General features: G+C 36.7%; 2 protein-coding genes and 1 pseudogene across 2 annotated transcripts in view; all 3 read left to right on the top strand.

Annotated features, from left to right (window-relative positions):
- The first annotated feature begins 65 nt into the window (after positions 1-65).
- Positions 66-11082, top strand: MRPL50 (mitochondrial ribosomal protein L50). Its single transcript, NM_001131378.1, is given in 2 exon segments — positions 66-182; positions 7799-11082. Coding segments are annotated over 2 exon segments (477 nt in total). The 5' UTR covers positions 66-90; the 3' UTR covers positions 8184-11082.
- Positions 8777-27484, top strand: part of BAAT (bile acid-CoA:amino acid N-acyltransferase) — a 31087-nt gene continuing 12379 nt past the window's right edge. Inside the window, exon 1 of the mRNA XM_002820049.5 lies at positions 8777-13789. The gene's annotated coding sequence lies outside the window, so the exon portion shown is untranslated. The remainder of the gene's footprint in view (positions 13790-27484) is intronic.
- LOC129047959 (UAP56-interacting factor-like) lies at positions 13788-26028 on the top strand (annotated as a pseudogene).

Raw genomic sequence — 27484 nt, 5'->3', positions numbered from 1 at the left:
CTCTTGCCACTGGGATTGTATCCGATTGGCTGGTCTGGGCGCGTCACTGCTGGCTGAAGGCTGCGCTCAGGCCCGTGGATCTCATCGAAGATGGCGGCGCGATCTGTGTCGGGCATTACCAGAAGAGTCTTCATGTGGACAGTCTCAGGGACACCACGTAGAGAATTTTGGTCTCGATTCAGGTAAAGCTGAATGGTGGACGGTGGGTCATGTTCAAGGAAAGTTAAGGAGGATTAGGGACGAATTCAAAAGAGAGTGTTAGGCCATCGCGGTCCCGCGCCTGATCAGAGCAAGGACAAGGAGGTCCGGTTAGGGTCCCGAGTTGAGAAGCACTCATTGAGTGGTGGGACCCAGTCTCTTCCACTCTCGGCCTTAGTTTTCTCATCTTATAACGGAAATACCACCCCCTTTCCTTTTCACTTCACTCATTCATTTATTTATTAAGCAAGCAGGATTAACCTCGTGTGCGAGACACCGAGTGTGTTTGCAAACACATGAAAGCGCTTGGTAAACTAAACTCATTTGCCGGCTGTGTTTCTTCACAAGCAAGGTTCAGTAATGAAGTACTGCCTCCTCATTTTGTTTGTTCATTCATTTAGTCATTCAACAGATTTCTTAGCGCCAGCATTACTCTAAGCGCCTAGGATACAGCAGGAAAAACAAAATCCATTCTCCTCCTCGAGGTACTCCAACATGAGAAAACAGGCCCACAGGAGGGAAGTGATTTTCCCAAAGTCACAAAGCAAGTTAATTGCAAAACTGGATCTAGAACATATGCCTCCTAACTCCCCATCTACTGCTTTTTCTGCTGCACGGCTGCACCATGTGTAATTGTTTGAAGGTAAATCTAATTTGACTTAGATAGTGTTTAGGAAATCAAAACGTATGGTGGGAACCTTAGGGAACAGTGTATGCCCTCTTAGGTTTCAAACAAAACCACTACAATTAGTTAGGAAAGATCTTTTTCATCAGTTCAAATATTAGCTTTCCCTCTTCTTTGGTTAATATTTGTTATTATCTCTCAAATCTCTTCCCAGTTTGTTTTATTCATTCACTCAACAAATATTTTTTAGGCTGTTTACTATATGCCAGGCTATATCTTAGGTGTTGTAAGAATACAGTGGTTACTAAAACAGACCAAATTTTTGTTCTCGTAGGGCATATGTTCTAATGGAGGAAGAAATGAACAAATGTGTAATGTAATTTCAGGAAATGGTAAATTATGAAGAAAACTAGAGGAAATAAGAGATTACTGAGAATGATGATTATATTTTCTTTACTATTTTAAAAATTTTATATATTTAAGGTATACAACTTGATGTTGATTATTAGTCAAGCTAATTATCATATTCATCTCTTCACATACTTTCTGTTTTGTTTTGTTTTAGAGAAAGGAGTTCTCACTATGTTGCGCAGGCTGGTCTTGAACTCCTGGGCTCAAGTAATTTTCCCGCCTTGGCCTCCCAAATTGCTGGGATTCCAGGGGTGAGCCACCACACCTGGCTAGTTAGAATTTTTGTGTGTGTGGTGAAAACACTTAAGATTTACTCTCAGAAGATTTCAAGTGTACAGTACAGTATTATTAATGATCATCACCATGGTGTACATTAGATCTCTGGAACTTTTTCATTCTACATAATTTAAATTTTACCTTTGTCCAGCGTCTCTCCATTTCCGCCACCCCTGGTAACCACCATCCTACTCTCTGTTTCTATGAATTTGACTTTTTGTTTGTTTTGGAGATGGAGTCTCACTCTGTCTCCAGGTTGGAGTGCAGTGGTGCTATCTTGGCTCACTGCAACCTCTGCCTCCCAGGTTCAAGTGATTCTCCTGCCTCAGCCTCCCGAGTAGCTGGGACTACAGGTGCCCACCACCACACCCGGCTAATTTTTGTATTTTTAGTAGAGACAGGGTTTCTCCATGTTGGCCAGAATGGTCTCGATCTCTTGACCTCATGATCCACCCACCTCAGCCTCCCAAAGTGCTGGGATTACAGGCGTGAGCCACTGCACCCAGCCTAATTTGACTTTTTAGATACTACATATAAGTGAGATCATGTGGTATTACTCTGTCTGGTTTATTTCTCTTAGCATAATATTTTCCAGGTTCATCCATGTGTTACAAATATCCTTTTTTAAGGCTGAATAAAATGCCATTTTATGTGTGTGTATATATGCAAGCACATAATATATACATATATTCATACATAGATACACATATACATATATACACACATATGGCATTTTATTCAGCCTTAAATATTGTGTGTGTGTGTGTGTATACATGTATACATTTACATGTATACACACATGCTGCAATGAAGATGAGAGTGCAGATATCTCTTTGAGATAACTGCTTTCATTTCCTTTGGATATATACCGAGTAGTAAGATTGCTAGATCTTAGGATAGTTAGGATAGTTCTGTTTATAACTTTTGAGGAACCTTAATACTGTTTTTTATAATGGCTATGCCAAGTTTCATTCCCACCAGCAGCATGTAAGGGTGCTGTTTTTTCCATGTCCTCACCACACTTGTCTTTTTGGTAATGACCATCCTAATGGGTATGAGGTGATGTTTATTTGTAATTTTTTTTTAATGTTTATGGATGTATAATAGTTGTAGATATTTATGGGGTACATGTGATATTTTGATGGAAGCATACAATGTGTAATAGCCAAATCTGAATAGTTGACGTATCCATCACGTTATTTATCTCTTTGTTTTGGGAACATTCTAAATCTTCACTTCTAGCTATTTTGAAATATAAATAAATTACTACTAACTATAGTCATCTAATTGTGAAATCAAACACTAGAACTTACTCTTTTTAGCGTATTCCTCTTCTCTAACTGTGTTACTCCTTTTAACTGTATTTCTAACCAATCTGTCTTCATACCTTACCTCCTAACTACCCTTCCCAGCCTCTGGTAACCATCAATTTATTACTACCTCCATGAGGTCATTTTTTTTTGGTTCACACATAGGAGCGAGAACATGCGATATCTGTCTTTCTGCACCTGGCTTATTTCACTTAAGAGTGTCCTCCAATTTCATCCATGTTACTGCAAATGACAGGATTTCATCCTTTTTTAATGGCTGAATAATATTCCATTGAGTATATGTACGGTTTTTTTAATATCCATTCATCCATTGGTAGAAACTTAGTTTGATTCCATATTTTGGCTATTGTGAATAGTGCTGTAATAAACATGGAGTACAGATATCTCTGTTAGACTGATTAACTTTCTTTTGGACATATACCCAGCAGTGGGATTGCCAGATCATATGGTAATTTTATTTTTAATTTCTTTGGGAAATTTCCATACTTTTCTCCATAGCAGTTGTACTAATTTACATTCCCACCAACAGTGTACTAGTGTTCCCCTTTCTTTACATCCTTGCCAGCATTTGTTATTTTTTATCTTTTAAATAATAGTCATTTTAACTCAGGTGAGATGATACCTCATTGTGTTATTGAGTTGCATTTCCCTGATGATTAGAGATCTTTTTTTTATATACCTGTTGGTCATTTGTATATCTTCTTTGAGAAATATGTATTCATTTCTTTTGCTATTTTTAAATCAGGTTTTTTTTCTTGTTGTTACTGAGTTGTTTGGGTTCCTTGTATATTCTGGTTATTAATCCCTTGTTGGATAGTTTGCCAATTTTTCTCCTATTCTCTAGGTTGCCTGTTCACTTTGTTTATTGTTGCCTTTGCTATGCAGAAGCTTTTTAGTTTGATATAATCCCATTTGTCGATTTTTGTTCTTGTTGCCTGTGCTTTTGAGGTCTTAACTCAAAAGGTCATTGCCCGGACCAAAGTCCTGAAGCATCTCCCCAATGTTGTCTTCTACACAGAAGCTTTTTAGTTTAGTGTAATCCCATTTGTCTATTTTTGTTCTTATTGCCTGTGCTTTTGAGGTCTTACTCAAGAGGTCGTTGCCCAGACCAATGTCCTGAAGCATCTCCCCAATGTTTTCTTCTAGTAGTGTTATAGTTTTATAACTGCCCAACGGGTTCACTTTGCCTAGACAGAGCTGATGTATCAAGGCAGAGGAATTGCAACGGAGAAAGAGTAATTCACGCAGAGTCAGCTGTGCAGGAGACTGGAGTTTTATTATTAGTCAAATCTGTCTCCCCGAAAACTTGGGGATTGGAAGTTTTAAAGATAATTTGGCAGGTAGGGGCCCAGGAAATGGGGAGTGTTGACTGGTTGGGTTGGAAATGAAATCATAGGGGGTCTAAGTGAGTTCTTGCCAATTTATGTTCCTGGGTGGGATCACAGAACTGATTGAGCCAGATTACCGGCTTTGGTGGTGTAAGCTAATCCACTGAGTGCAGGGTCTGCAAAATATCTCAAGCACTGACCTTGAATTTTACAATAGCAGTGTTATCCCAGGAGCAATTTGGGGAGGATGAGACTCTTGCAGCCAGAGTATGAATGACCCCTAACCATAATTTCTAATCTTGTAGCTAATTTGTTAGTCCTACAAAAGCAAACTGGTTTCCAGGCAGGAAGGAGGTCTTTTCAGAAAAAGGCTATTATCAATTTTGTTTCAGAGTCAAACCATAAACTCATTTCCTTCCCAAGGTTAGTTTGGCCTATGCCCAGGAATGAACAAGGACACCTTAAAGGTTAGAAGCAAGGCGGGGTCAGTTAGGTGTGATCTTTTTTTTTTTTTTTGCTTAGCATTACTTTGGCTATTCAAGGCATTTTGTGGTTTCATACGAATTTTAGGATTTTTTTCTCTATTTCTGTGAAGAACGTCATTGGTATTTTGATAAAGATTACATTGACAGTATATCACTTTGGGTAGCATAAGCATTTCAACAACATCAATTCTCCCAGTCCATGAACGTGGGATATCTCCATTTTTTGTGTGTCCCCTTCAATTTTTTCATCAGTGTTTTATAGTTTTTATTGTAGAGATCTTTTACTTCTTTGTTGAAGTTTATTCCTAGATTTTTTGTGTGTGTGGCTATTGTTAATGGAGTTGATTTCTTGATTTCTTTTTCAGATTGTTTACTGTTGGCATATGGAAATGCTACTGATTTTGTATGTTGATTTTTGTATTCTGAAACTTTACTGAATTTATAATTTCTAAGAGTTTTTTGGTGGATATTTAGGTTTTTCTAAATACAAGATCATATATCAACAAGATATATAAGATTATATATCTTACATATGATATGTAAGATCATATATCAAATAAGAACAATTTGACTTCTTTTCAATTTTGATGTACTTTATTTCTTTCTCTTGTCTAATTGCTGTGGCGAGGACTTCAAGTTCTGTGTTGAATACAAGTGATGAAAGTGAGCATCCTTGTCTTGTTCAAGATCTTAGAGGAAAGACTTTCAGTTTTTTCCCATTCAATGATGCTAGCTTGTTTTGTGTCCTTGTTTGGTGGGTTTGTCATACATGACCTTTATTATGTTGAGGTATGTTCCTTCAGTATCCAGTTTATTGACAGTTTTTATCATGAAAGGATGTTGGAATGTATGAAATGCTTTTTCAGCATCTATTGAAATGATCACATGATTCTTGTTCTTGATTCTATCAGTGTGATGTATCGAGTTTGTTGATTTGCATATATTGAACCATTCTTGCATTCTGGGATGAATCCCACTTGATCATGGTGAATGATCATTTTAATGTGTGGTTTAATTCTGCTTGCTAATGTTTTGTTGAGGGTTTTTGCATCTGTGCTCATCAGGAATATTGACCTGTAGTTTTCCTTTTTTATTTTGTCTTTGTCTGGTTTTGGTATCAGGGTAATGCTGGTCTTGTAGAATGTGTTTTCCTTTTTTATTTTGTCTTTGTCTGGTTTTGGCATCAGGGTAATGCTGGCCTTGTAGAGTGTGTTTGGAAGTATTCTCTCCTTCAGTGTTTTGGAGTAGCTTTTGTAGAATTCGTATTGATTGGCATTAGTTCTTCTTTAAATGCTTGGTAGAGTTCAGTAGTGAAGCCATCAGGTCTTAAGCTTTTCTTTGATGGGAGACTTTTATTACAGCTTCTGTCTCATTATTTCTGTTTGGGTTTTCTTTTTCCTCATGATTTAATCCTGGTAAGTTGTCTGTGTCTAGGAATTAATCCATCTCTTCTAGGTTTTCCAATCTATCGACTTATAGTTGCTTGTAACAATCTGTAATTAGCCTTTAAATTTTTGTGGTATCAGTGTAATATCTCCTTTTTTGCCTCTGATTTTATGTATTTGTGTCTTCTCTCTGTTTTTTTTAGTCTAGCTAAAGGTTTGTTGATTTTAACTTTTCAATAAACCAACTTTTTAATTCATTGATCTTTTTTATTGCTTTTTTACTCTATTTCATTTATTTCTACACTGATCTTATTTCTTTCCTTCTACTAATTTTGGGTTTGGTTTGTCTTTTTCTAATTTAAGGTGCATCTTTAGATTGTTTATATGAAGTTTTTCTTTTTTCATGTAGATGTTTATTACTATAAGCTTCCCTCTTACTACTGCTTCTGCTGTATCGCATAGGTTTTGATGTGTTGTGTTTTCATTTTTATTGCTTCAAGACGTTTTAAAATTTCCTTCCTAATTTCATCATTGACTCATTGGTCATTTGGGAGCATGTTATTTTTTATGTAGTTGTATAGTTTCCAGAGTTCTTGTTATTGATTTCTAGTTATATTTCCTTGTTGTTAGAAAAGTCCTTGATATGATTTTGAGTTTTATGAATTTGTTAAAACTTATTTTGTGTTCTCTGATACAATCTACCCTGGAGAATGTACCATGTACTCATGAGAAGAATATGTATTCTGCAGCAGTTGGGTGAAGTGTTCTCTAAGTGTCAAGTTCATTTGGTGTAGAATGTAATTCCAGTCTTTCTTTGCTGATTTTGTCTGGATGATCTGCCTATTATTGAGAGTGGGTGTTGAAATCCACAACTATTAATGTATTGTAGTCTATCTCTTCCTTTAGATCTATTAATATTTGTGTTATGTGTTTAGGTTCTCCAATATTGGTTGCATATATATTTATAATTGTTATATGCTTTTGCTGAATTGACCTCTTTATGATTATGTAATGACCTTCTTTATCTCTTTTATAGTTTTTGACTTGAAATTTATTTTATCTGATGTAAGTATAGCTACTCCTGTTCTTTTTGGTTTCTGTTTGCATGGAATATCTTTTTCCATCTCTTCACTTTCTGTGAAGTAGAATGTAAGTAAAATTAAAAGTCAGGTAGGATGTGATACACTCTGAGAGCAGTATAAACTGCTGAAGAGATCACATGAAATCACAATTATATTTGATTCTGGAAATTAGGTAAAGCGTCTTGGAAGAGAACAATTTTATCCTAAGACTTACAGAATAAGCAAGATTTCCATAGGTGAAGATAAAAGACAGGCATTTTAAGATATGACTTGAGCCAACACATTGTGTCAGGAAAGTGGGAGTGTGCTTGGGACACAGGATATAGAGTATCACATGGACTATATTTAGGTAATCAGTGAAAGGTAAGACCAGAAAGGTAGATTGGGGTGGTATCTTGGTGGATGGGGAATCCCAGACAATGATTTACCTTACTTCTTCACCCATTCTTAGGAATTCTTACAGTATGTAAAATATATACTTAGCTTTTTTCTGTCTCTCCCAACTCAGTTCAACCATGAACGTTCCAACAGCAGAGGCCTACCATATTCTTTCCTACTCTCAGTGGTCCCCAGCGGTAATCAGTGTGCCATTGTTGATTTTGATTGGTAGGCAAGATTTGGTCTGGTGTTTGTCAACTTCATTAATGGATTTGTGTGTTTGTTTTTGATCATTCCAGAAAAGAGAAAGAGCCGGTGGTTGTTGAGACAGTAGAAGAGAAAAAGGAACCTATCCTAGCGTGTCCACCCTTACGAAGCCGAGCATACACACCACCTGAAGATCTCCAGAGTCGTTTGGAATCTTACGTTAAAGAATTTTTTGGTTCATCTCTTCCTAGTAATTGGCAAGACATCTCCCTGGAAGATAGTCGTCTAAAGTTCAATCTTTTGGCTCATTTAGCTGATGACTTGGGTCATGTAGTCCCTAACTCCAGACTCCACCAGATGTGCAGGGTTAGAGATGTTCTTGATTTCTATAATGTCCCTATTCAAGATAGATCTAAATTTGATGAACTCAATGCCAGTAATCTGCCCCCCAATTTGAAAATCACTTGGAGTTACTAAGCAATTCGGAAGAGAAACACATTGAAATCACTGTTTTTCCCTGAGCAAGGGGGCTGCTCATTAGACCTTTTGATACTTTACCATGTGAAATAGTACCAGAACTGTTCTCTAAACCCACTTTTTCTGTAGAGGAATGTATCATCTCTTTTTTTCTCATATTACAAATGGACAAATAACGGACTTTCTATTTTCATATTTGCTGAAACCATTTTTTAAATGAAATGAGGTCATTATTTATGAAAAGTTTTGAGAGGGCACTGTCATTAACTTGGGTTTAAGACAGGAGGACATTGCAAGTTCACACCCTTCATAAGTATAAAGTAGTTGCAAGAAACTATTTTCATCCTGTTAGGATTCATATCTAAGGTAGAGTTATGCATTGCACATACACAAATAAACTTTTATTAGATAGATATCTATAAAAGAAACATAAAAGTATGTTGTGTATTACTGACAGTTCTAGATTAATTTCTTTTAGAATTAAAGTAGATTTGTTAAAGTGTATTGTGTGTTGTAAATTTTTTAAGTGAAATTTGCTTGTGCTCTGCCTTGCCATTTCTTTCCAGTAAGTATAATTTTGAAAAAATTAGAATATGTGCCAAATATTGAGTGCTGTGACTATTCCTCATAAGAGATGTGCCAGATTCTATGTCTAATTGCATATTCTCTTCAGAGGAGATGATGCTTATTTTAGACCTTTTTCTCTATAACTTTTAAAAAGTGGTGCTGAGTATTCACTAGAGTGGCAAGTCTTTGTGCTTTAATGCACTTAATTTGTGGAAATTACTTAAATAGCAGGTTATCAGATGGTTCTGAATGACAAAGGTGTTAAATTCGGGATTTTTTTTTTCAAGCTTTAGATATGGCTGGAGAGTATTGAGACAGAAGGAATATCTTATATTGTTTTGACTGCTGACAATTCCTAAAGAAAAGTGATAGAAGGGTTTTTAACAAAAGAAATTGCATTTATTCTCTTTCCCAGGGTTACTCCTTTGAAGAGGGCAAAATTCAGTTGGGAATATAAATTCTAGAATCTTCATTAAGAAAATTAGTTAACAGTATAGACATGCCCTACAAATATCATCCACAGGCACTTCATTCAAGAACTTCAGGTGTCAGAGTGCCTGGAGCTCTGGAGCTTAGACATTACAGTTGATTCCTTGGGGACTGGTTCCAGGACACCTGCTTGGATACCAGAGTCCACAGATGCCCAAGCCCCTTTTATAAAATGATTTAGTATTTGCATATTATGTATGCACATCCTCCCATATACTTTAAATCATCTTTAGATTACTTATACTGAATAGAATGTAAATAGTATTTACAATTGTGAATACAATGTAAATAGTTATGTAAATATGTAAATGTTAAATTTATGTAAATATGTAGCTATGTAAATAGCTATAAAATAATATTTACAATTGTGAATACTATGTAAATAGTTGTGAACGTAACTATTGTGAATACTATGTTATATGTTATAGTTGTGAATGTAAATAGTATTCACAATTGTGAATACAATGTAAATAGCTTTGACAATTGTGAATACAATGTAAATAGCTTTCACAATTGTGAATACAATGTAAATAGCTATGTAAATAGTTGTTATGCTGATTAGGGAATAATGAGAAGGAAAAAAAGTATACATATTCAGTACAGATGCAGTCATCTTTTTTTCCCCCCCGAACATTTTTGATCCACAATTGGTCAAATCCACAGATGGGGAACACACAGTCTTGGTAAATTTAGCCAACAAGGAGGGTAAACATCCCATCAGGGAAGGTAAACTGCATATCCATCAGTACCTCTAGAGGGCATCACTGGTTTATAGTTCAATACAGTGACTATATCAGAATAATGGCCTCTAGTTTTCCTGAAAGATTAAATTAGGCTTGCTGTTGTTTAATGAGATAATCAAACATATGATGTAATTTTAAAGGGTTTACGTACAGAAGGCCTGCTGTATGTCCTTCTGCTTCTGCTGTGTAAAAGATTCAGCATGGAATCATTGGAATTTTATGTACAGAATTTCATTATCTCATTTTCTATACAATTTTTCCTTCTGCTCCAGAGACACAGAAAAACAAAGGGCAAGATGGAAATAAGGGATGAGAAGGTCTATGTGGAAAACAGTTACAACTGGAGTGGTAACTGCAAAAACCAAGCAGCTTCATGTGATTGTTAGGACAGAAGAAATTTCTCCTTTGTAGCCTAGAGCAATATTCTCAAAATTTAACGTGCATGTTAATCATTTGGGGATCTTTTATTCATTTTTTCATGTGGGGATCTTTTAAAAATGCAAATTTTGATTTGGTAAGTCTGGAGTAGGTCCTGAGCTTCTGCATGCTTCAAAAGCTGATTATGTTTTGAGAACATGGATCTAGATGCTAGTATTGAGGTGGGAGACAAGTACTGCCACCTGAAACAACAGTCTTGGTAAATTTAGCCAACAAGGAGGGTAAACACATCCCAAAAGGGAAGGTAAACTGTACGTCCATCAGTACCACTAGAGGGCATCACTGGTTTATAGTTCAATACAGTGAATATATCAGAATAATGGCCTTTAGTTTTCCTGAAATATTAAATTAGGCTTGCTAACTTGTTTAATGAGATAATCAAACATATGATGTAATTTTAAAGGGTTTACATTTTTAAAAATTTAACGATTGCTACATAAAAAGGGTATCAGTTAACTAATTTTACTTAGATGGAACTTCTGTAAGCTTAGTAGGTATGCTTAAATAAAGCCTGCTGATAAAATAGGGATTCAGACTCAATAGAATGGTTTTACATATGTAATATATGTTTTAAACAGCATAAAATAGACGCCTCCCTCCTTTCTTAACGTGTCATTTTTCTGATTACAAAAGTAGCACATTCTTTTTAGAAAATTGGGAAAGAAAAAAGCAAAAACAAGAATGAAAAAACAAAACTATCTTGCCGCTCATAATTACTTAACATTTTGGTATATTTCCAAATGAAAACAGTTATTTTCCTGTATTTTACAATTACTATGGCATCATGCTCCCCTTCACATTATAAGCATTTCCCCATATTTTTAAAGATAAGAATAACAAATTTGATTAATAGCATATTATTGTATAATTAGATGTCATGCAATTATTTAACCAATATTCGACTGGATATTTAAATTGTTCCCAGTGTTTTGCTTTTCTGTTCTTTTTAATCCTGCTTTTCTAGTTCTTAGAGAATTGGTCTGCCATAAATCTTTCTACTCAGAAGTAGAAGATACTGTACTGTAAATTTCTTGACCCTAAACCTAAGAATGAACAATTTGTTCCTACTTCTTTGATTCATAATCCCATTAGCATGTATTCTGTGAATCCTAAAACACAAAGTGACAAGGACCTTGAAATTTTCACTAGGTTGTTTCACAGTGCAAAAATCCTAAAGCTTTTACTTGAAAGGTTTCCAAATTTAAAAATAGTCTGTAACCTCTGATCCTATAGAATTCCAAAGTTAATCTTAGCTGTACAGTAACAGACTGGAGCAATCATCAAAGTTTTGCTTTCCATCGTGAAATACCAAATTCAAAATATGTAACACTGATGTAACAATAATCATATACTGTCCATATTCAAATTTCACCAATGTCCTAGTAAAGACCTTTATAGCAATTTCACTTCCAATCCAGGATCCAATCCTGGTTTATTGAGTTGGTCATTAATTATTATGTTTCTTGGTCTCATTTATTCTTCAGTAAATTTTTTCAAGTAATTGATTTCATGTAACTTACCAAATTAGTTAGCATAAAATTGTTCATACTATTCCCTAATTAATGTGAGTTGGATCTATAATAATAGGCCTACTTTCATTTTGAGTTATTTGTTATTTGTGTCCTATCTTTTTTTTATTTAATCAATCTAGGTTGTAGCTTATCAATATTTTAGCTTTGGCTTCATTTTATAATTTTAAAAATTATATTATTATTCCTTTATCATTCAGTTTGAAATATTTCCTAATTTCCAGTGTGATTTCTTTTTGACTCATGACATTATAAATGTTTGATTTCGGAGTTTTCTAGATGGCTTAATGTTATTAATTTCTAATTTCATTGAGAATATATGATTTCAGTATTTTTACATGTATTGAGATTTTATGGCCTAACTTATGGCCTATCTTGTTGAACATGCTGTGTACATTTGAAGTTGTTGAGGTGATTAGGGTAAGGTCATTATAGTGTTCAAATCTATGCCTTTACTGATTTTTTTCAAGTTTTCTACCAGTTGTTAAAAGGGATTTAAACACCTTCACTCATGGTTATGGAATTGTTTTTTTTCCTATTTCTCCCTTTAATTCTGTCAATTTTTGCCCCATAAATCTTGAAATCTGTTATTCAGATTTATGATTTTTATGATCTTGTCATATAGATACACATATATATTTTATAATCTTAGTCATTACTACTTTAGGTTTCTTAGGCTTACTGTTGCATGGTATGTGTTGCGGGAAGTCAGGGACCCCAAATGGAGGGACCGGCTGGAGCCGCGGCAGAGGAACATAAATTGTGGAGATTTCATTTTAATATGGACATATATCAGTTCCCAAAACTAATACTTTTATAATTTCTTACACCTGTCTTTACTGCAATCTCTGAACATAAATTGTGAAGATTTCATGGACATTTATCACTTCCCAAATAATACTCTTATAATTTCTTACGCCTGTCTTATTTTAATCTCTTAATCCTCTTATCTTCATAAGCTGAGGATGTACATCACCTCAGGACCACTGTAATTGTATCTGACTGTACAAATTGATTGCAAAACGTGTGTTTGAACAATATGAAATCAGTGCACTTTGAAAAAGAAAGAATAACCACGATTTTAGGGAACAAGGGAAGACAACCACAAGGTCTGACTGCCTGTGGGGTCGGGCAGAATAGAGCCATATTTTTCTTCTTGCAGAGAGCTTATAAATGGACGTGTAAGTAGGAGAGAGATTGCTAAATTCTTCTCCTAGCAAGGAATATTAAATATTAAGACCCTAGGAAAAGAATTGCATTCCCAGGGGGAGGTCTATAAACGGCCACTCTGAGAGTGTCTGTCTTACGCAGTTGAGATAAGGACTGAAATACACCCTAGTCTCCTGCGGTACCCTCAGGCTTATATCTAGGATGGGGAAAAAATCCTGCTGTGGTAAATTTGAGGTCAGACCGGTTCTCTGCTCTTGAACCCTGTTTTCTTTTGTTTAAGATGTTTATCAAGACAATACACAGCTGAACATAGACCCTCATCAGTAATTCTAAGTTTGCCCTTTGCCTTGTGAGCTTTGCTTTGCCCTTGCCTTGTGATCTTTATTGGCCTCAGAAGCATGTGATCTTGTTCTCCCTTTTGCCCTTTGAAGCATGTGATCTTTGTGACCTACTCCCTGTTCGTACACCCCCTCCCCTTTTGAAATCCTTAATAAAAACTTGCGGGTTTTGTGGCTTGGGGCATCACGGTCCTGCTGATACGTGACGTCACCCCCGGAGGCCCAGCTGTAAATTCCTCTCTTTGTACTCTTTCTCTTTATTTATCAGACCGGCCGACACTTAGGGAAAATAGAACCTACGTTGAAATATTGGGGGCAGGTTCTCCTGATAGGTATGTGTTTTTTTCATTTACTTGCATTCTGTTAATGTAAACTACATTAATAATTTTTCACCACAATCCAGACTGTCAGTAATCCTTTCCTTGCTTTTGTTTAAAGATTTACTCCAAAAGTGTGGCTTATAGTTTTAGTTCAGCAAATACAAATTTGAAAGATTTATTTATGTGTATTTATGACTAGTTTCTAATGACATTATGTTTATAAGATTCATCCAGGTTATTGCATGTAGTTGTAATTCATTTATTTTTATTCTCTAGAAGAATTGCTGGGTCAAAAGTTATTCGTATTGTCACATTTATTAGACAATGTCCAATTGCTTTCCAAAGTGGTGGTACCAATTCATATTCCCTTAGTAGGGCTTGAGTCTGAGTGATTCACTTCCTAACCAACTCTTATTTTTGGAATTTTTAATTTTTGCCATCCTTATAGGTATGAAATACACACCATGATTTTAATTTGCATTTCTTTGATAATAAATGAGATTAAGCCTTTTCCCATATGCTTATGATTGTGTCCTATTGTCTGTTAAGTACCTGTTTAAGACTTTTTCTCATATTCACCTGAGATTTTTAGACATTACTTTTTTAGGAATATTTTATGTATCCCAGTTAATAATTCTTAATCACTTGTATCTGTAGCATAAGTCTTGCAAGGTAGTAGCTTAATAGTTTTCAAGTTTTTTATGGAGTATTTGGCTGATCAGACCCTTAAAATTAAGTTGAATTTACCAATAGTTTCCTTTAAGTTTGCACTTTTTAAATGCTCTGTCACCTCAAAAAAGATCCAGTACTTTTATGGAGATAGTCCTTTTATTGTCATGTAAAATCCTACTAACACTCCGTCCTGTAGCTATTTCAAGAAACCGTGTGAATTAGTTGAGGAGAATTAGTAGGAGATTTGGTGCTCCCCAAATTCTGAAAGTGGGGCTTGAGTATTTTATTACTCATTACTGTGATCACATTTGTAGTTTTCATCTTTTGTTGTCTTGGGAAAGAAAGCATTTGCAAATGCAGAGCCCTTCAGAAGTTACCTTGAGTATTTTATTGCAGAAGAAAAATATGCCCTAATGGTGCCAATAGGGGTCAAACAACTTCTATAAAGAAAATTATTAAAATAATGTGAGTAAAATGTAGTGGCAATCCCTAAGAGGGAGGGATTTAGAGAGAACAGAAAATGAAGAGGGAAAATAGCGATACATTTATTGGGTTCAATAACTGTTAAAAATTAATAGGAATCTAGAGCAAGAGGTATGTGGTAACCTAGCACTTAAGTTAGCTCTGTTATACTTCCAAAGGCATATTTGAGGTTTTGGCCTTCTAGGCAACTTTTGGTAGGGTGTCTGTCATTTTCCCTTTACTGCTGGAAAAGAAGGCTCAAGAGGAAAAATCCAGGTACTTTGTATTTTAATCAGGACTATTTCTTTTGGGCCGATTGGAAATAAGTTAAAATCTCTGCTCTTGAATTAAATCAGTTAGTTTGTTTACTTCAGTGCTTGGAATTTTAGCAGTTCATGAGGACAAATAGTCTTTTTGCTCATTTCATAATCTCAGCTGTAGAGTTGCCCACAGTGCTCAGATAAGTATGTCTTTTCATTTTGATTTGCTTAGAAAGGATGTCAGTAGGGACTTGCTATTATGACGATATTGAGCTGGTATTTATATTTCCGAGGAAAACGAAAGGCTATCAGAAGTCATTTGTTAAAATTTCTTTATTCTGTCTTCCCCATCCCCATCAATATTTCTCCCTCTTTTAAAAGACTATTGCCTAGAATTTTATAGAATAAGCCCTCCTATTCTGGGAAACTGTATTGTGGTCCTACTTATATTTTGTTTGAAGGGTAATTTTCTTTTAATGTAAGACTAATGCCATGTTAGAATTAGATTCTGTGAAAATATTTCTTGAAGCTTTGAATATATGTTATACCTATTTATGCAATTCAGGAATGCTTTCTGGTAGTGAAATGTAATGTTAAAAAATACCAAAAAAAGCAAGTATAAGTTAAGGAAAGTTAATGACTTTCTAATTGACTTATTTCTGTTTGGGCACGCTGGTTGATGCATGTGATATTTGAATAGAAATAAATGTAATGGATAATATTGTTAGATTCTGTGAAAATATTTCTTGAAGCTTTGAATATATGTTATACCTATTTATGCAATTCAGGAATGCTTTCTGGTAGTGAAATGTAATGTTAAAAAATACCAAAAAAAGCAAGTATAAGTTAAGGAAAGTTAATGACTTTCTAATTGACTTATTTCTGTTTGGGCACGCTGGTTGATGCATGTGATATTTGAATAGAAATAAATGTAATGGATAATATTGTTAGAGGTGGCGAATATATGAGTTACTGGTGGCAAATCTGTATGGGTCTGCAGCAATCTCATTTCTTGCCTCCTCAAAAGAAAGAATTCAACTGAGGGGCATAAGGCAGTAAAAGAGACCGAGGCAAGTTTCAGAGCAGGAGCAGAAGTTTATTAAAAAAGCTTTAGAACAGGAAAGAAAGGAAAACACACTTGGAAGAGACCCAAGCAGGTATCTTGGAGGTCAAGTGCCTCGTTTAACCTTGAACCTAGGATTTTATATGCTGGCCTACTTCTGGCATCTTGCACCCCTTTCCCTTCATCCTTCCCTTAAGGGTTATGGGGAGCCACCCACATGCATGGTGCCCTGCTTGTGCTTGGGATGTGGGCATGCACAGTATGTTTACTGGAGTTTTATGCATGCTTATCTGAGGCTTTCTTTCAAATTCTGGTGGAATGCCCCTGGAAGGTCATACTCTGCCATTTTGACTCTTAATGCACATGTTTGAGCTCAGTCGCCCAATTCCTGAAAGCTGCCAGTTATCAATTTCAGGTGTTTTTATCTGTTGAGAAACTGCCTCTCCCTGGTGCTGGCTGTGACGAATTGTTATTTTAGAGAAGCAGAGTGACCATCACCTGATAGTCACCTGACATTCTGGTGGGTGGTGGCAACCCTCTCCTGCCCCACTCATGCATGACTAGCTACCTACTGTAACAATGTGTAGAAGAAATACTATAGCTTAAGCTTATTTAGAGTAGGAACTGCATCTTATCTGTCAGTGACTATGACATGTAGACTCTTGATAAATTCTTTTTGAAGTACTAATCAATTTGACTAAGAGTTGGAAATGTAGATTCCATTTCTGACTCTCACGTATTTCTGTATGATCTTAAGTACTCAATTTCTTGATTACAAGAAAACAAATGAAATATGGTGCTTGGAAGCTATAGTATCACTTATTTTTAAGCTTCTCAGGAAACACATTCAATGTTTACTCACCACTGAATTATTATTCTCAGGACTTCTCTCTCTGTAGGCTCATTCTTGTCAGCATGTATTTATGTCTGTGTCTGTCTCATCTCTCATCTATATATACACATATATATGCAACACAAACACTGTTGCATATATTTTCTTTTACTTTCAATCTGTCTTTTTTTGACAATGTGTTTCTGAAAAATAACCACTTGCTTTTTCAATTAGTTTGACAATCTGTCTTCTTTTTTATTTTTATATATACATTTATTTTAGAGATAGGATTTCAGCTCTTTCACCCAGGGTGGAGTCAGCTCTTTCACCCAGTGGCATGATCACAGCTCACTGCATCCTTGACCTCTTGGGCTCAAGCAATTCTTCTGCCTCAGCCTCTCAAGCAGCTGGGACTACAAGTTTGCCCCACCACACCCAGCTAATTTTTACTTTTTTTTTGTAGAGATGGGATCTCACTATGCTGCCCAGGCTGGTCTCAACCTCCTGGGATCAACTGGTCCTCACACCTCAGCCTCCCAAAGTGCTAGGATTACAGGCATGAGTCACCATGCCTGGCCTGTGTCTTCTAATTGGAGTGTTTGATCTGTTTATATTTAACGTAATTATTGATATGTGTGGGTTTAAAACTCCCATTTCCATTCATCCCATTTATTATTTGCTCCTTTATTCCTCCTTTCCTCTTGTGGCAGATTGCATTTCCCAAAAATGTATACACAAATACACATACAAGTACACACACATGGCCAGGTGTGGTGGCTCATGCCTGTAATCCCAGCACTTTGGGAGGCCGAGGCAGGCAGATCATTTGAGGTCAGGAGTTCGAGACCAGCCTGACCAACATGCTGAAACCCCATCTCTACTAAAAAAACACAAAAAAAATTAGCCAGCCATGGTGGTGGGTGCCTGTAATCCCAGCTACTCGGGAGGCTGAGGCAGGAGAATCACTTGAACTGGGAAGTGGAGGTTGCAGTGAGCCAAGATTGCACCACTGCAATCCAGCCTGGGCAACAGAGCAAGACTCCATCTTAAAAAATAAAAAGCAAATACACATGCACATTTCATCCACTTAAAAAACATTTACAATGTGATTGACATTTCTCCTACTTATGTTAATAGGTATCAGTGTTTTCTCCACTTGAATTTTGATGGGAGCTTGTGACTGCTATTAAATGGCAGAGATTATGCTATGTGATTTCCAATGCTAGGATATAAAAAGGATACAGCTTCTACCTAGCTTTTTCTCTCTTGTGTTGCTTGCCTTTCCAACCCAGCCACCATGCTGTGAGTAAGCTTGCTCTGTGGTAAGTGAGCAGGTCTATGCAAACCTACCCCCAAAGGCCAAGGGAGCTGAGACACTGAATAAAGAGAGTGACAAAACAGTTTCTCAGAGAGAAACATTTAATAGGGGCTTACAAACAGAAGCTGTATCTCAGGCGGCTGTGAGACAAAGGATCGCCTCACTGTTACTCCCCAGACCCAGGGTTGATATACCATAGGGAAAGGATATACATGCTTCAGCAGGAATATGTAGGAATTTGTCTAAGGGTAGGATTTATGGTAGGTGCTCTTATACAAGAGATAGTAGATAAGGCAGAAATCTTAAAGGCATTCCTAGAAGTGGGGTTAATCAGATGTCAACATGGCAGATTAGAATCCAAGATGGAGTTGCTGTAACCTCCACATTCCAGCTTTCTAATTGGTCTCTTAGAATCTCACACACTGTCCTCTTCTTCAGTGGTCCTTGAGTTTAGAGGAAGGGTGCTTGATATTGTATAGCTTTTGTAGCAGTGCACTGGCAATGGGAAACAGATCAGGCCCAGCGGGATTTCAGATGAGAAAAAACGCATAGGCTTTCTTGAATCATCTCTAGTCTTTGGAGTACCATGATTTTGATTTTCTCGGATGAAGTAAAACGATGAGAGATAAATAACATTAATATGCACACAAGGGACTACAATCAAAAAGAGAATGTGTATGCCAGAACAAAAAAAAAAAAAAAAAAAAAAAAAAAAAAAAAAAAACCTATTCCATTAGGGAGCCAACTAAAAACAACATGAAGAAAATTAAAACAGGGTTTGTCTTTAGAGACTTCTTGTAGCCAGAAAATAATTTAGGATTTAGTCCAAATTGTAGGCAAGTAATAAAAACAATGGTTAAGACTAAAATCTAATCATGGGTGTACAGTAGTTTTCTTCTGAAACAATTTTTTTCTAAGTTTCTCTATTTCTACCAAGGATAAATTATTGTAGGACCAATTTATTTACAAAATGAATTTTAGTCTCATTATACTTGACCTGATTATTTGCATAAAGTGCAGCAAGAATAGCTATTGGCCATATAGGTTCTTTTAAAATTGGCTTTTTTGGAACTTTTAAATAAAGAATCTCAGATATTTTAAAGTCTTGAGGCTAACAAAGCCAGGGATTTGCCATCAGGCTGCAATAGCTGTATAAATTGGGTGAATTCTTCTAAAGATTTCCAAATAACTAGAGGTTCCTGGGCGTGTCAAAACGTGACATTCGCTGGGCGCAGTGGCTCACGCCTGCAATCCCAGCACTTTGGGAGGCTGAGGCGGGTGGATCACCTGAGGTCAGGAGTTGGAGACCTCCTAACAATGGTATTTCTGGTTTTAGATCCTTGAGGAATCGCCATACTGTCTTCTACAATGGTTGAAGTATTTTACACTCCCAGCAAGTGTACAACTGTTCCTGTTTCTCCACATCCTCTCCAGAATCTGTTGTTTCTTGACTTTTTAATGATCACCATTCTAACTGGCATGAGATATTATCTCATTGTGGTTTTGATTTGCATTTCTCTAATGACCAGTGATGATGAGCTTTTTTTTAATATGTTTGTTGGCTGCATAAATGTCTTCTTTTGAGAAGTGTCTGTTTATATCCTTCACCCACTTTTTGATGAGGCAGTTTGTTTTTTTCTTGTAAATTTGTTTAAGTTCCTTGTAGATTCTGGATGTTAGCCCTTTGTCAGATGGATAGATCGCAAACATTTTCTTTCATTCTGTAGGTTGCCTGTTCACTCTGATGATAGTTTCTTTTGCTGAGCAGAAGCTCTTTAGTTTAATTAGATCCCATTGGTCAATTTTGGCTTCTGCTAAAATTGCTTTTGGTGTTTTAGTCATGAAGTCTTTGCCTATGCCTATGTCCTGAATGGTATTGCTTAGGTTTTCTTCTAGGGTTTTTATGGTTTTAGGTTTTACATTTAAGTCTTTAATCCATCTTGAGTTAATTTTTGTATAAGGTGTAAGGAAGAGGTCTAGTTTCCATTTTCTGCATATGGCTAGCCAGTTTTCCCAGGACCATTTATTAAATAGGGAATCCTTTCTCTGTTGCTTGCTTTTGTCAGATTTGTCAAAGATCAGATGGTTGTAGATGTGTGGTGTTATTTCTGAGGCCTCTGTTCTGTTCCATTGGTCTATATATCTGTTTTGGTACCAGTACCATGCTGTTTTGGTTACTGTAGCCTTGTAGTATAGTTTGAAGTCAGGTAGCATGATGCCTCCAGCTTTGTTCTTTTTGCTTAGGATTGTCTTGGCTATATGGGCTCTTTTTTGGTTCCATATGAAATTTAAAGTAGTTTTTTCTAGTTCTGTGAAGAAAGTCAATGGAAGCTTGATGGGAATAGCACTGAATTTATAAATTACTTTGGGCAGTATGGCCATTTTCACAATATCACTTCTTTCTATCAATGAGCATGGAATTTTTTTTCCATTTGTTTATGTCCTCTCTTATTTCCTTGAGCAGTGGTTTGTAGTTCTCCTTGAAGAGGTCCTTCACATCCCTTGTAAGCTGTATTCCTATGTATTTTATTCTCTTTGTTGCAATTGTGATTGGGAGTTCACTTATGTTTTGGCTGTCTGCTTGTCTAATATTGGTATAGTAATGCTTGTGATTTTTGCACATTGATTTTGTATCCTGAGACTTTGCTGAAGTTGCTTATCAGCTTAAGGAGTATTTAGGCTGAGATAATGGGGTTCTCTAAATATAGAATCATGTCATCTGCAAACAGAGACAATTTGTCTTCCTCTCTTCCTATTTGAATACCCCTTATTTCTTTCTCTTGCCTTATTGCCCTGGCCGGAACTTCCAATACTGTGTTGAATAGGAGTGGTGAGAGAGGACATGCTTGTCTTGTGCTGGTTTTCAAAGGGAATGCTTCCAGCTTTTGCCAATTCAGTATGATATTGGCTATGGGTTTGTCATAAATAGCTCTTATTATTTTGAGATATGTTCCATCAATATCTAGTTTATTGAGAGTTTTTAGCATGAAGGGGTGTTGTAAACATTTTAGCTTTTATAATCCTATCAATCCTTATATTTTATGCTCTAGTCTGAGGAACTTCTGTACTCCACCCCCAGACCATTTTACCCTCTCTTGTGAAAAAATCTTTGGGTTCCCAGCAAGGAGTTGAGCCAAGGGATGTGGGCCTTTTTGTCCATCTTTATCTGATTAGCCTGTCTCCACATTGCCCCAGGAAATTATTAATCAGCTTTTTCATTGTAATTTTTGCCTTCTGATTTTTGAAACTTCCCCAATCTGGTGTAAATATAGAAAACTGGTTTGGGGCTCTTTAATGTTGGGGAACCAGCAGGGACTCCCTTTGGTCCACCCAACATTTGATAGTGTTGTATTAAGACTCAAAAGGTAAACAAAAATTTTATTATCTCTCATTAATACTACCCAAAAATCTTGTTCAAAAGAGAAAACTAAATTTTACTTTGTGTTAGGGTATTATCAATAGTAAAGTTAATTTTAATAAAATTTTATGAATAATTTCATTGACTCTCACTCAGCTTTTGACCACACAAGAATTCCATAAAGCTTTTATCTATCCAAAGGAATATAAATAAATCACTCTACCATAAAGACACATGCATATGAATGTTCATTGCAGCACTATTCACAATAGCTTTTCACAGTTTCAAAGACATGGAATCTACCTAATGCCCATTAATGCCCTCTTACAAAATTGCTTTCTATGTTTCTCTTTCTCCAACTTTTAGATCTATTTACTTGTATCTATATCATTTCTTCCATTCATTTTGAAACAATCTTTAAAATACCACTAAACCGGGCCAGCATGCCTACATGCTCCTAGTCTTTGTGCACGAGTGGGAGGTGGCAGGCCTCCAACGATGCAGCTAGTGTTTGTGGGTAAGTGGGAGGTGGCAGGCCTCCAACTGTGGCCTTCTCTGCTGACTGTTCTAGTGAGGCGTCTCCAGCCATGAACCATTTTGGTACCTGGTTGGTGGGAGGCATGGTGACCTCGTTGCTGCCACTGAAAGCCCACAACAATGAAAATCTCAACAAAATTGGTATGTCTTTGGATAATATCATCAAACTAAATTGACAGAGAGGAAAGAAGCAGAATTTTCTAACCGGAGCCTGGCAATTCAGGATGAGCATATGATGGAGAATTCAACAGAATTCTGGCTTTGGTAAGACTAGTCTGAGCACAGAGGAAGAGTAATGCCTGGAAAGAGACAGCTTTATGGAGTTATCACTGGCCTTGCATCTAGGAAAGCAACTGGAATTCACAAAGAAATTAATCCTATGAATCATCCATCTCTAAGTGACAGGAATATAGAACGATATTTTCTAGTGTTAAAAAGGAAGGCAAACCTTCTGGGACAAATATGAAGTGCAGAAAAAACCAGTTGCAGTTCTCAAGGGACCTAACCAGCTAAACAGAAAAAATAACATTCCAGCCAATTTTACCAAGAGTGGAAATAAATTAAGCCATCAGAAGCACATGCGTCAGGCAACTTTTCTTTTCAGAAGAGACCTGAAGGTGCAGACCCAGTTGAACACAACAGCAACTGCTGGATAATGTAGTAGGAAAGAGAACTCATCAATGGCAAATTTTTGTTGCAGGACTTCTTTTTAGTTCAGCTAAAGATGTGGTCCTTGTCCCATGGCCACAAAAATTTAGGCTCACAATTTGCGAAGTGAGAAAAATGGAACTTATTGGGCAAAAAGGAGAAAAGAGGGAAAAGTTACTTTCTGCAAAGCCAGAATCGCCGGTAGTGCGCTCCCTGCCTCGCCATTTGAATCCAAGGTTCCACACGGGAAGAGGAGGGGCCAGGCTCCTCCCTACTGCAAATGGCAGAAACTTCGGTGGCACCCTGGTGTGCATTCCTCCCAGTGCGCCCGCGGTTGGAGTTTTTCCATGGACTCCTTCCCACCGGCTGCCTCACTTTCACCACAAACGGAGGAATTTTGACTCTATCTTTGGACAATCCTGGAGCGGTGCAATGACCAACAACACAGAAGTCAGGATTAATTCATACTGCTGTATCTTCATTTTTAACAAAATGGAAGCAATCTGACATAACGGAAGTTCCTAAAGTGGAACCCTACAATTGACATAAATTGTGCCGGAAAACAGACAGAGATGACTTTGAATGAGAAGTTTAGGATCCTGAAGGAACAAAGAGCCACTCTTGACAAACAACAAAGGAGGAAGCTGCTTTGTAACTGTATTAGTCTGTTCACACACTGCTAATAAAGACATACCTGAGAGTAGGTAATTTATAAAGGAAAGAGGTTTAATGGACTCAAAGTTTCACATGGCTGGAGAGGCCTCACAGTCATAGCGGAAGACAATGGAAAAGCAAAGGCATTTCTTACATGGTGGCAGGCAAGAGAGCTTGTGCAGGGAACTCCCATGTATAAAACCATCAGATCTTGTGAGACTTATTCACTACCATGAGAACAGTATGGGAGGAACAACTCCCACGATTCAATTATTTCCACCTGGCCCTGCCCTTAACATGTGGGGATTATTACAATTCAGGGTTGAGATTTGGTTGGGGACACAGCCAAACCATATCAGTAATCATGGGATAGATCCCATATCAAAGGGAATTTTGAGTGATGACGCTGAAAAATTGAATTGCTTGAAGAGTTCGTCACAGAAATTCAAGAAACTATGCTTTAAAACATTCACAAGGCTAACTCATTTTTATTTTTGAAGGTTTTATTTTTTTAAAATAAAGCAGGTATAATATAATCCCCTGAGAATAACAGGGAATATACCTGTTCCTAAAGATTTCATTGTTGGCTCAGACAGAACAATTATTTGACTTCTTCGGTTCCTCTTATAGCAGAAGGAAGATAGAAATATAGAAATTGATTATTTTTATGATAGTGGTATTTAGGATCTCATTGCCTTTGCCCATTTTTTTAGATTTTATCATGAAAAATCTTGGCCTTCTGAAATATGAGTAGGTCCCTGTGTTGCTGTCACTTATCCTTTAATAGTGTTGATGCAGTAAATATAGTTGCCTTGTCTTCATTAGAGATATTTTTTAAAATATTGCAATTCTAGTTTGGAGTTTTAAGATTTATGGAAATATCTGAAACTTGGTTCACTTTTCAGGTACATTTTAGGCTAATGCCCCAGAATTATGAATTTTTAGTGCTGAACTTATAATAAGAAATGTGGCTCTAGGCATTAGTCTCAGCTTAAAATGTTGGTGCTTAAAGGCTGAAGATGCATATTTACAAAGTTAATCTGATAGGGCCTTGGAGGAGAGGGTCCAGTTTAACAATCTGACAGTTTGTATTTAGTGAATGAAAGCATGAGAGCAAGTAGCAAGTTGAAAGACAGGTAACTAAGATGAAAAACTTCAAAACTTAGGTCATATGTGTACTGTTTGGTGTTGCGGGAAGTCAGGGACCCCAAACAGAAGGACCGGCTGAAGCCATGGCAGAGGAGCGTGGATTGTGAAGATTTTATGGACATTTATTAGTTCCCCAAATTAATACTTCTGCAATTTCTTATTCCTGTCTTTACTGCAATCTCTAAACATAAATTGTAAAGATTTCATGGACACTTACCACTTCCCCAATCAATACCCTTGTGATTTCCTATGCCTGTCTTTACTTTAATCTGTTAATCCTGTCAGTTGAGGAGGATGTATATCGTTCCAGCACCCTGTAATAATTGCGTTAACTACAAAAATTGTACAGCATGTGTGTTTGAGCAATATGAAATGTGGACACCCTGAAAAAAGAACAGGATAACAGCAATTGTTCAGGGAATAAGAGAGAGAACCTTAAACTCTGACCGCCGGTGAGCCTGGCAGAACAGAGTCATATTTCTCTTCTTTCAAAAGCAAATGGGAGAAATATCGCTGAATTCTTTTTCTCAGCATGGGATATCCCTAAGAAGGAGAATGCGAACCTAGGGGTAGGTCTCTGAACTGGCCCCCCCGGGGCGTACCTGTCTCTTATGGTTGAGACTGCAGGGGTGAAATAAACTCCAGTCTCCCATAGCGCTCCCAGGCTTATTAGGAAGAGGAAATTCCCGCCTAATAAATTTTGGTCAGACCAGTTGATCTCAAAACGCTGTCTCCTGATAAGATGTTATCAATGACAATGGTGCCCAAAACTTCATTAGCAATTTTAATTTCGCCTCGGGAGCTGTGGTCCTGTGATTTCGCCCTGCCGCCACTGGCCTTGTGATATTCTATTACCCTGTTAAGTACTTGATGTCTGTCACCCACACCTATTCATATACTCCCTCTCCTTTTGAAACTCCGTAATAAAAACTTGCTGGTTTTTGTGGCTTGTGGGGCATCACGGATCCTACCAACGTGCAATGTCTCCCCCGGACACCCAGCTTTAAAATTTCTCTCTTTTGTACTCTGTCCCTTTATTTCTCAAGCCAGCCGACGCTTAGGAAAATAGAAAAGAACCTACGTGATTATCGGAGCAGGTCCCCCGATAGTTTGGATTTAGTGTAGTCTTGAGTCTAGTGTCCGCAAATAATTCTTCAAATGATATTTAGAATTATAATTATTAAGTGAATTGAGTCCTTCAGACATTTTGATAGTAAAATTAATAGCCATAAAGTCCTAAACTTTATTTGAAAAGTTACTTCTCATTTGAAAAGTTAAAATTTATGAGCTTTGAAGCTTGCTAAATTAATTTATAGCTCCAAAACCAAAAATATACTTGTATATGTCACAAATAACGGATGCAAAATATATAATAGAATTACATTGTACCTTGTTTACCTTTCACTGATTTCTTGTATGGTATAAAGCTCAGTATTGATGGGGAGAAAAGGGCTTCACCCCTACCCCGAAGACCTTTGATGGGCGGGAGGAGTTAGTCTGTTTGCCAATATAGTGCTGAGTCCTCAGATGTTGAACACTATAAATTATAGTATAATGACAAATTCAGCAAAATGTTCCAGCTATAAGTTACAAGTTTGGTCATTTTGAAGCTTGACGTTTTAGTTTGCTATAATGTTAAAAACATCCAAGTAGGTGATAGTTTCTCTGGAGTATATTATTAATGTTGACTTTTCCTATAAAACAAAACATCGTTATTGTTCAGCCTGCCTTGCTTTGTATACTAGACTTCATTCTTGTCTCTCATGCTTCTTGGGTTACTTAATGGTTTATGCTAGCCCTGGAAAGCTATCAGTAAAAATTTCATGCTTATATCAAAGAATTAAATCTGATCCTTAATATCTGATATTTTGCCAGTACTTCTAGTGATAAGGGATTTTTGGAAGTCAGTCACAGAATTTAAAAATAAATTCTAGTCTTTCCTCAGCTATTTGATACTCATCCCTGTTCCCGCAAAAGACATGATCACATTATTTTTTATGGCTATGGGGACAAATAGGCCAAGTACTCATTGCCAAGCATTTTTGTAAGTATGCATGCTTATATTTGGTCCAGAAACAATGCATTCTAGATTGGTTTAGAATTACTAGTAGCTTATTTTACAGCAAGGAAAAGCAGCTGAGCAAGAATTTGCTGTCTTTAGAACAGTTTGTGAAATATGATATAAGGGTGTTCTCATTTCCTATTCCCGATTCTGTCTCTACTCTGCTCCTGTGACCCCATTCATTGAAAGGCAGCTGCCTTATTTTACATGAAGGCCTGCAATGCCTCAGATTTCTTTCAACTTGCACCACTGATCTCGGTCTGAGCACATGGTGAAGCTCTACGGAGAGTTGGCAGATAGAGAAAGACTTAACTCTGTGGCTACAGTTTCTTGGAATTCTAGTTTATCAAACCAATCCACACATATCCATTAAAAGTGCATTAAATTTTCTGTTGATTTCTCCTTATTTTTTTCTGTTGGGTTTATTTTTTGCTGCTTTATCATAATTGTAAATCAGCATGTAGGAGAGAAAATTTCCTGTTTCCTATGGAGCAGCTTGTCACTTGCTGGAGTTCAATTCATGTAGATTCTTTGCATTCTCAGTAATCTAATGAGTTACAAACAAAACAATAAAGACCAAAAAAAAAAAAAAAACCAACAACCCCAAAACTAATTTTGTAGTTTACGCAGATAGTTGTGTTTGTTAGAGAGAGAACAGTGGTAACTCTTGTGGCTTTCTTCACGCTAATCAA

The sequence above is a fragment of the Pongo abelii genome, chromosome 13 (genome assembly GCF_028885655.2).
Source record: "Pongo abelii isolate AG06213 chromosome 13, NHGRI_mPonAbe1-v2.0_pri, whole genome shotgun sequence".
Taxonomy (NCBI): domain Eukaryota; kingdom Metazoa; phylum Chordata; class Mammalia; order Primates; family Hominidae; genus Pongo; species Pongo abelii.
The sequence above is the reverse complement of the archived record's forward strand: the minus strand, read 5'-3'. Positions and strand labels throughout refer to the sequence as shown.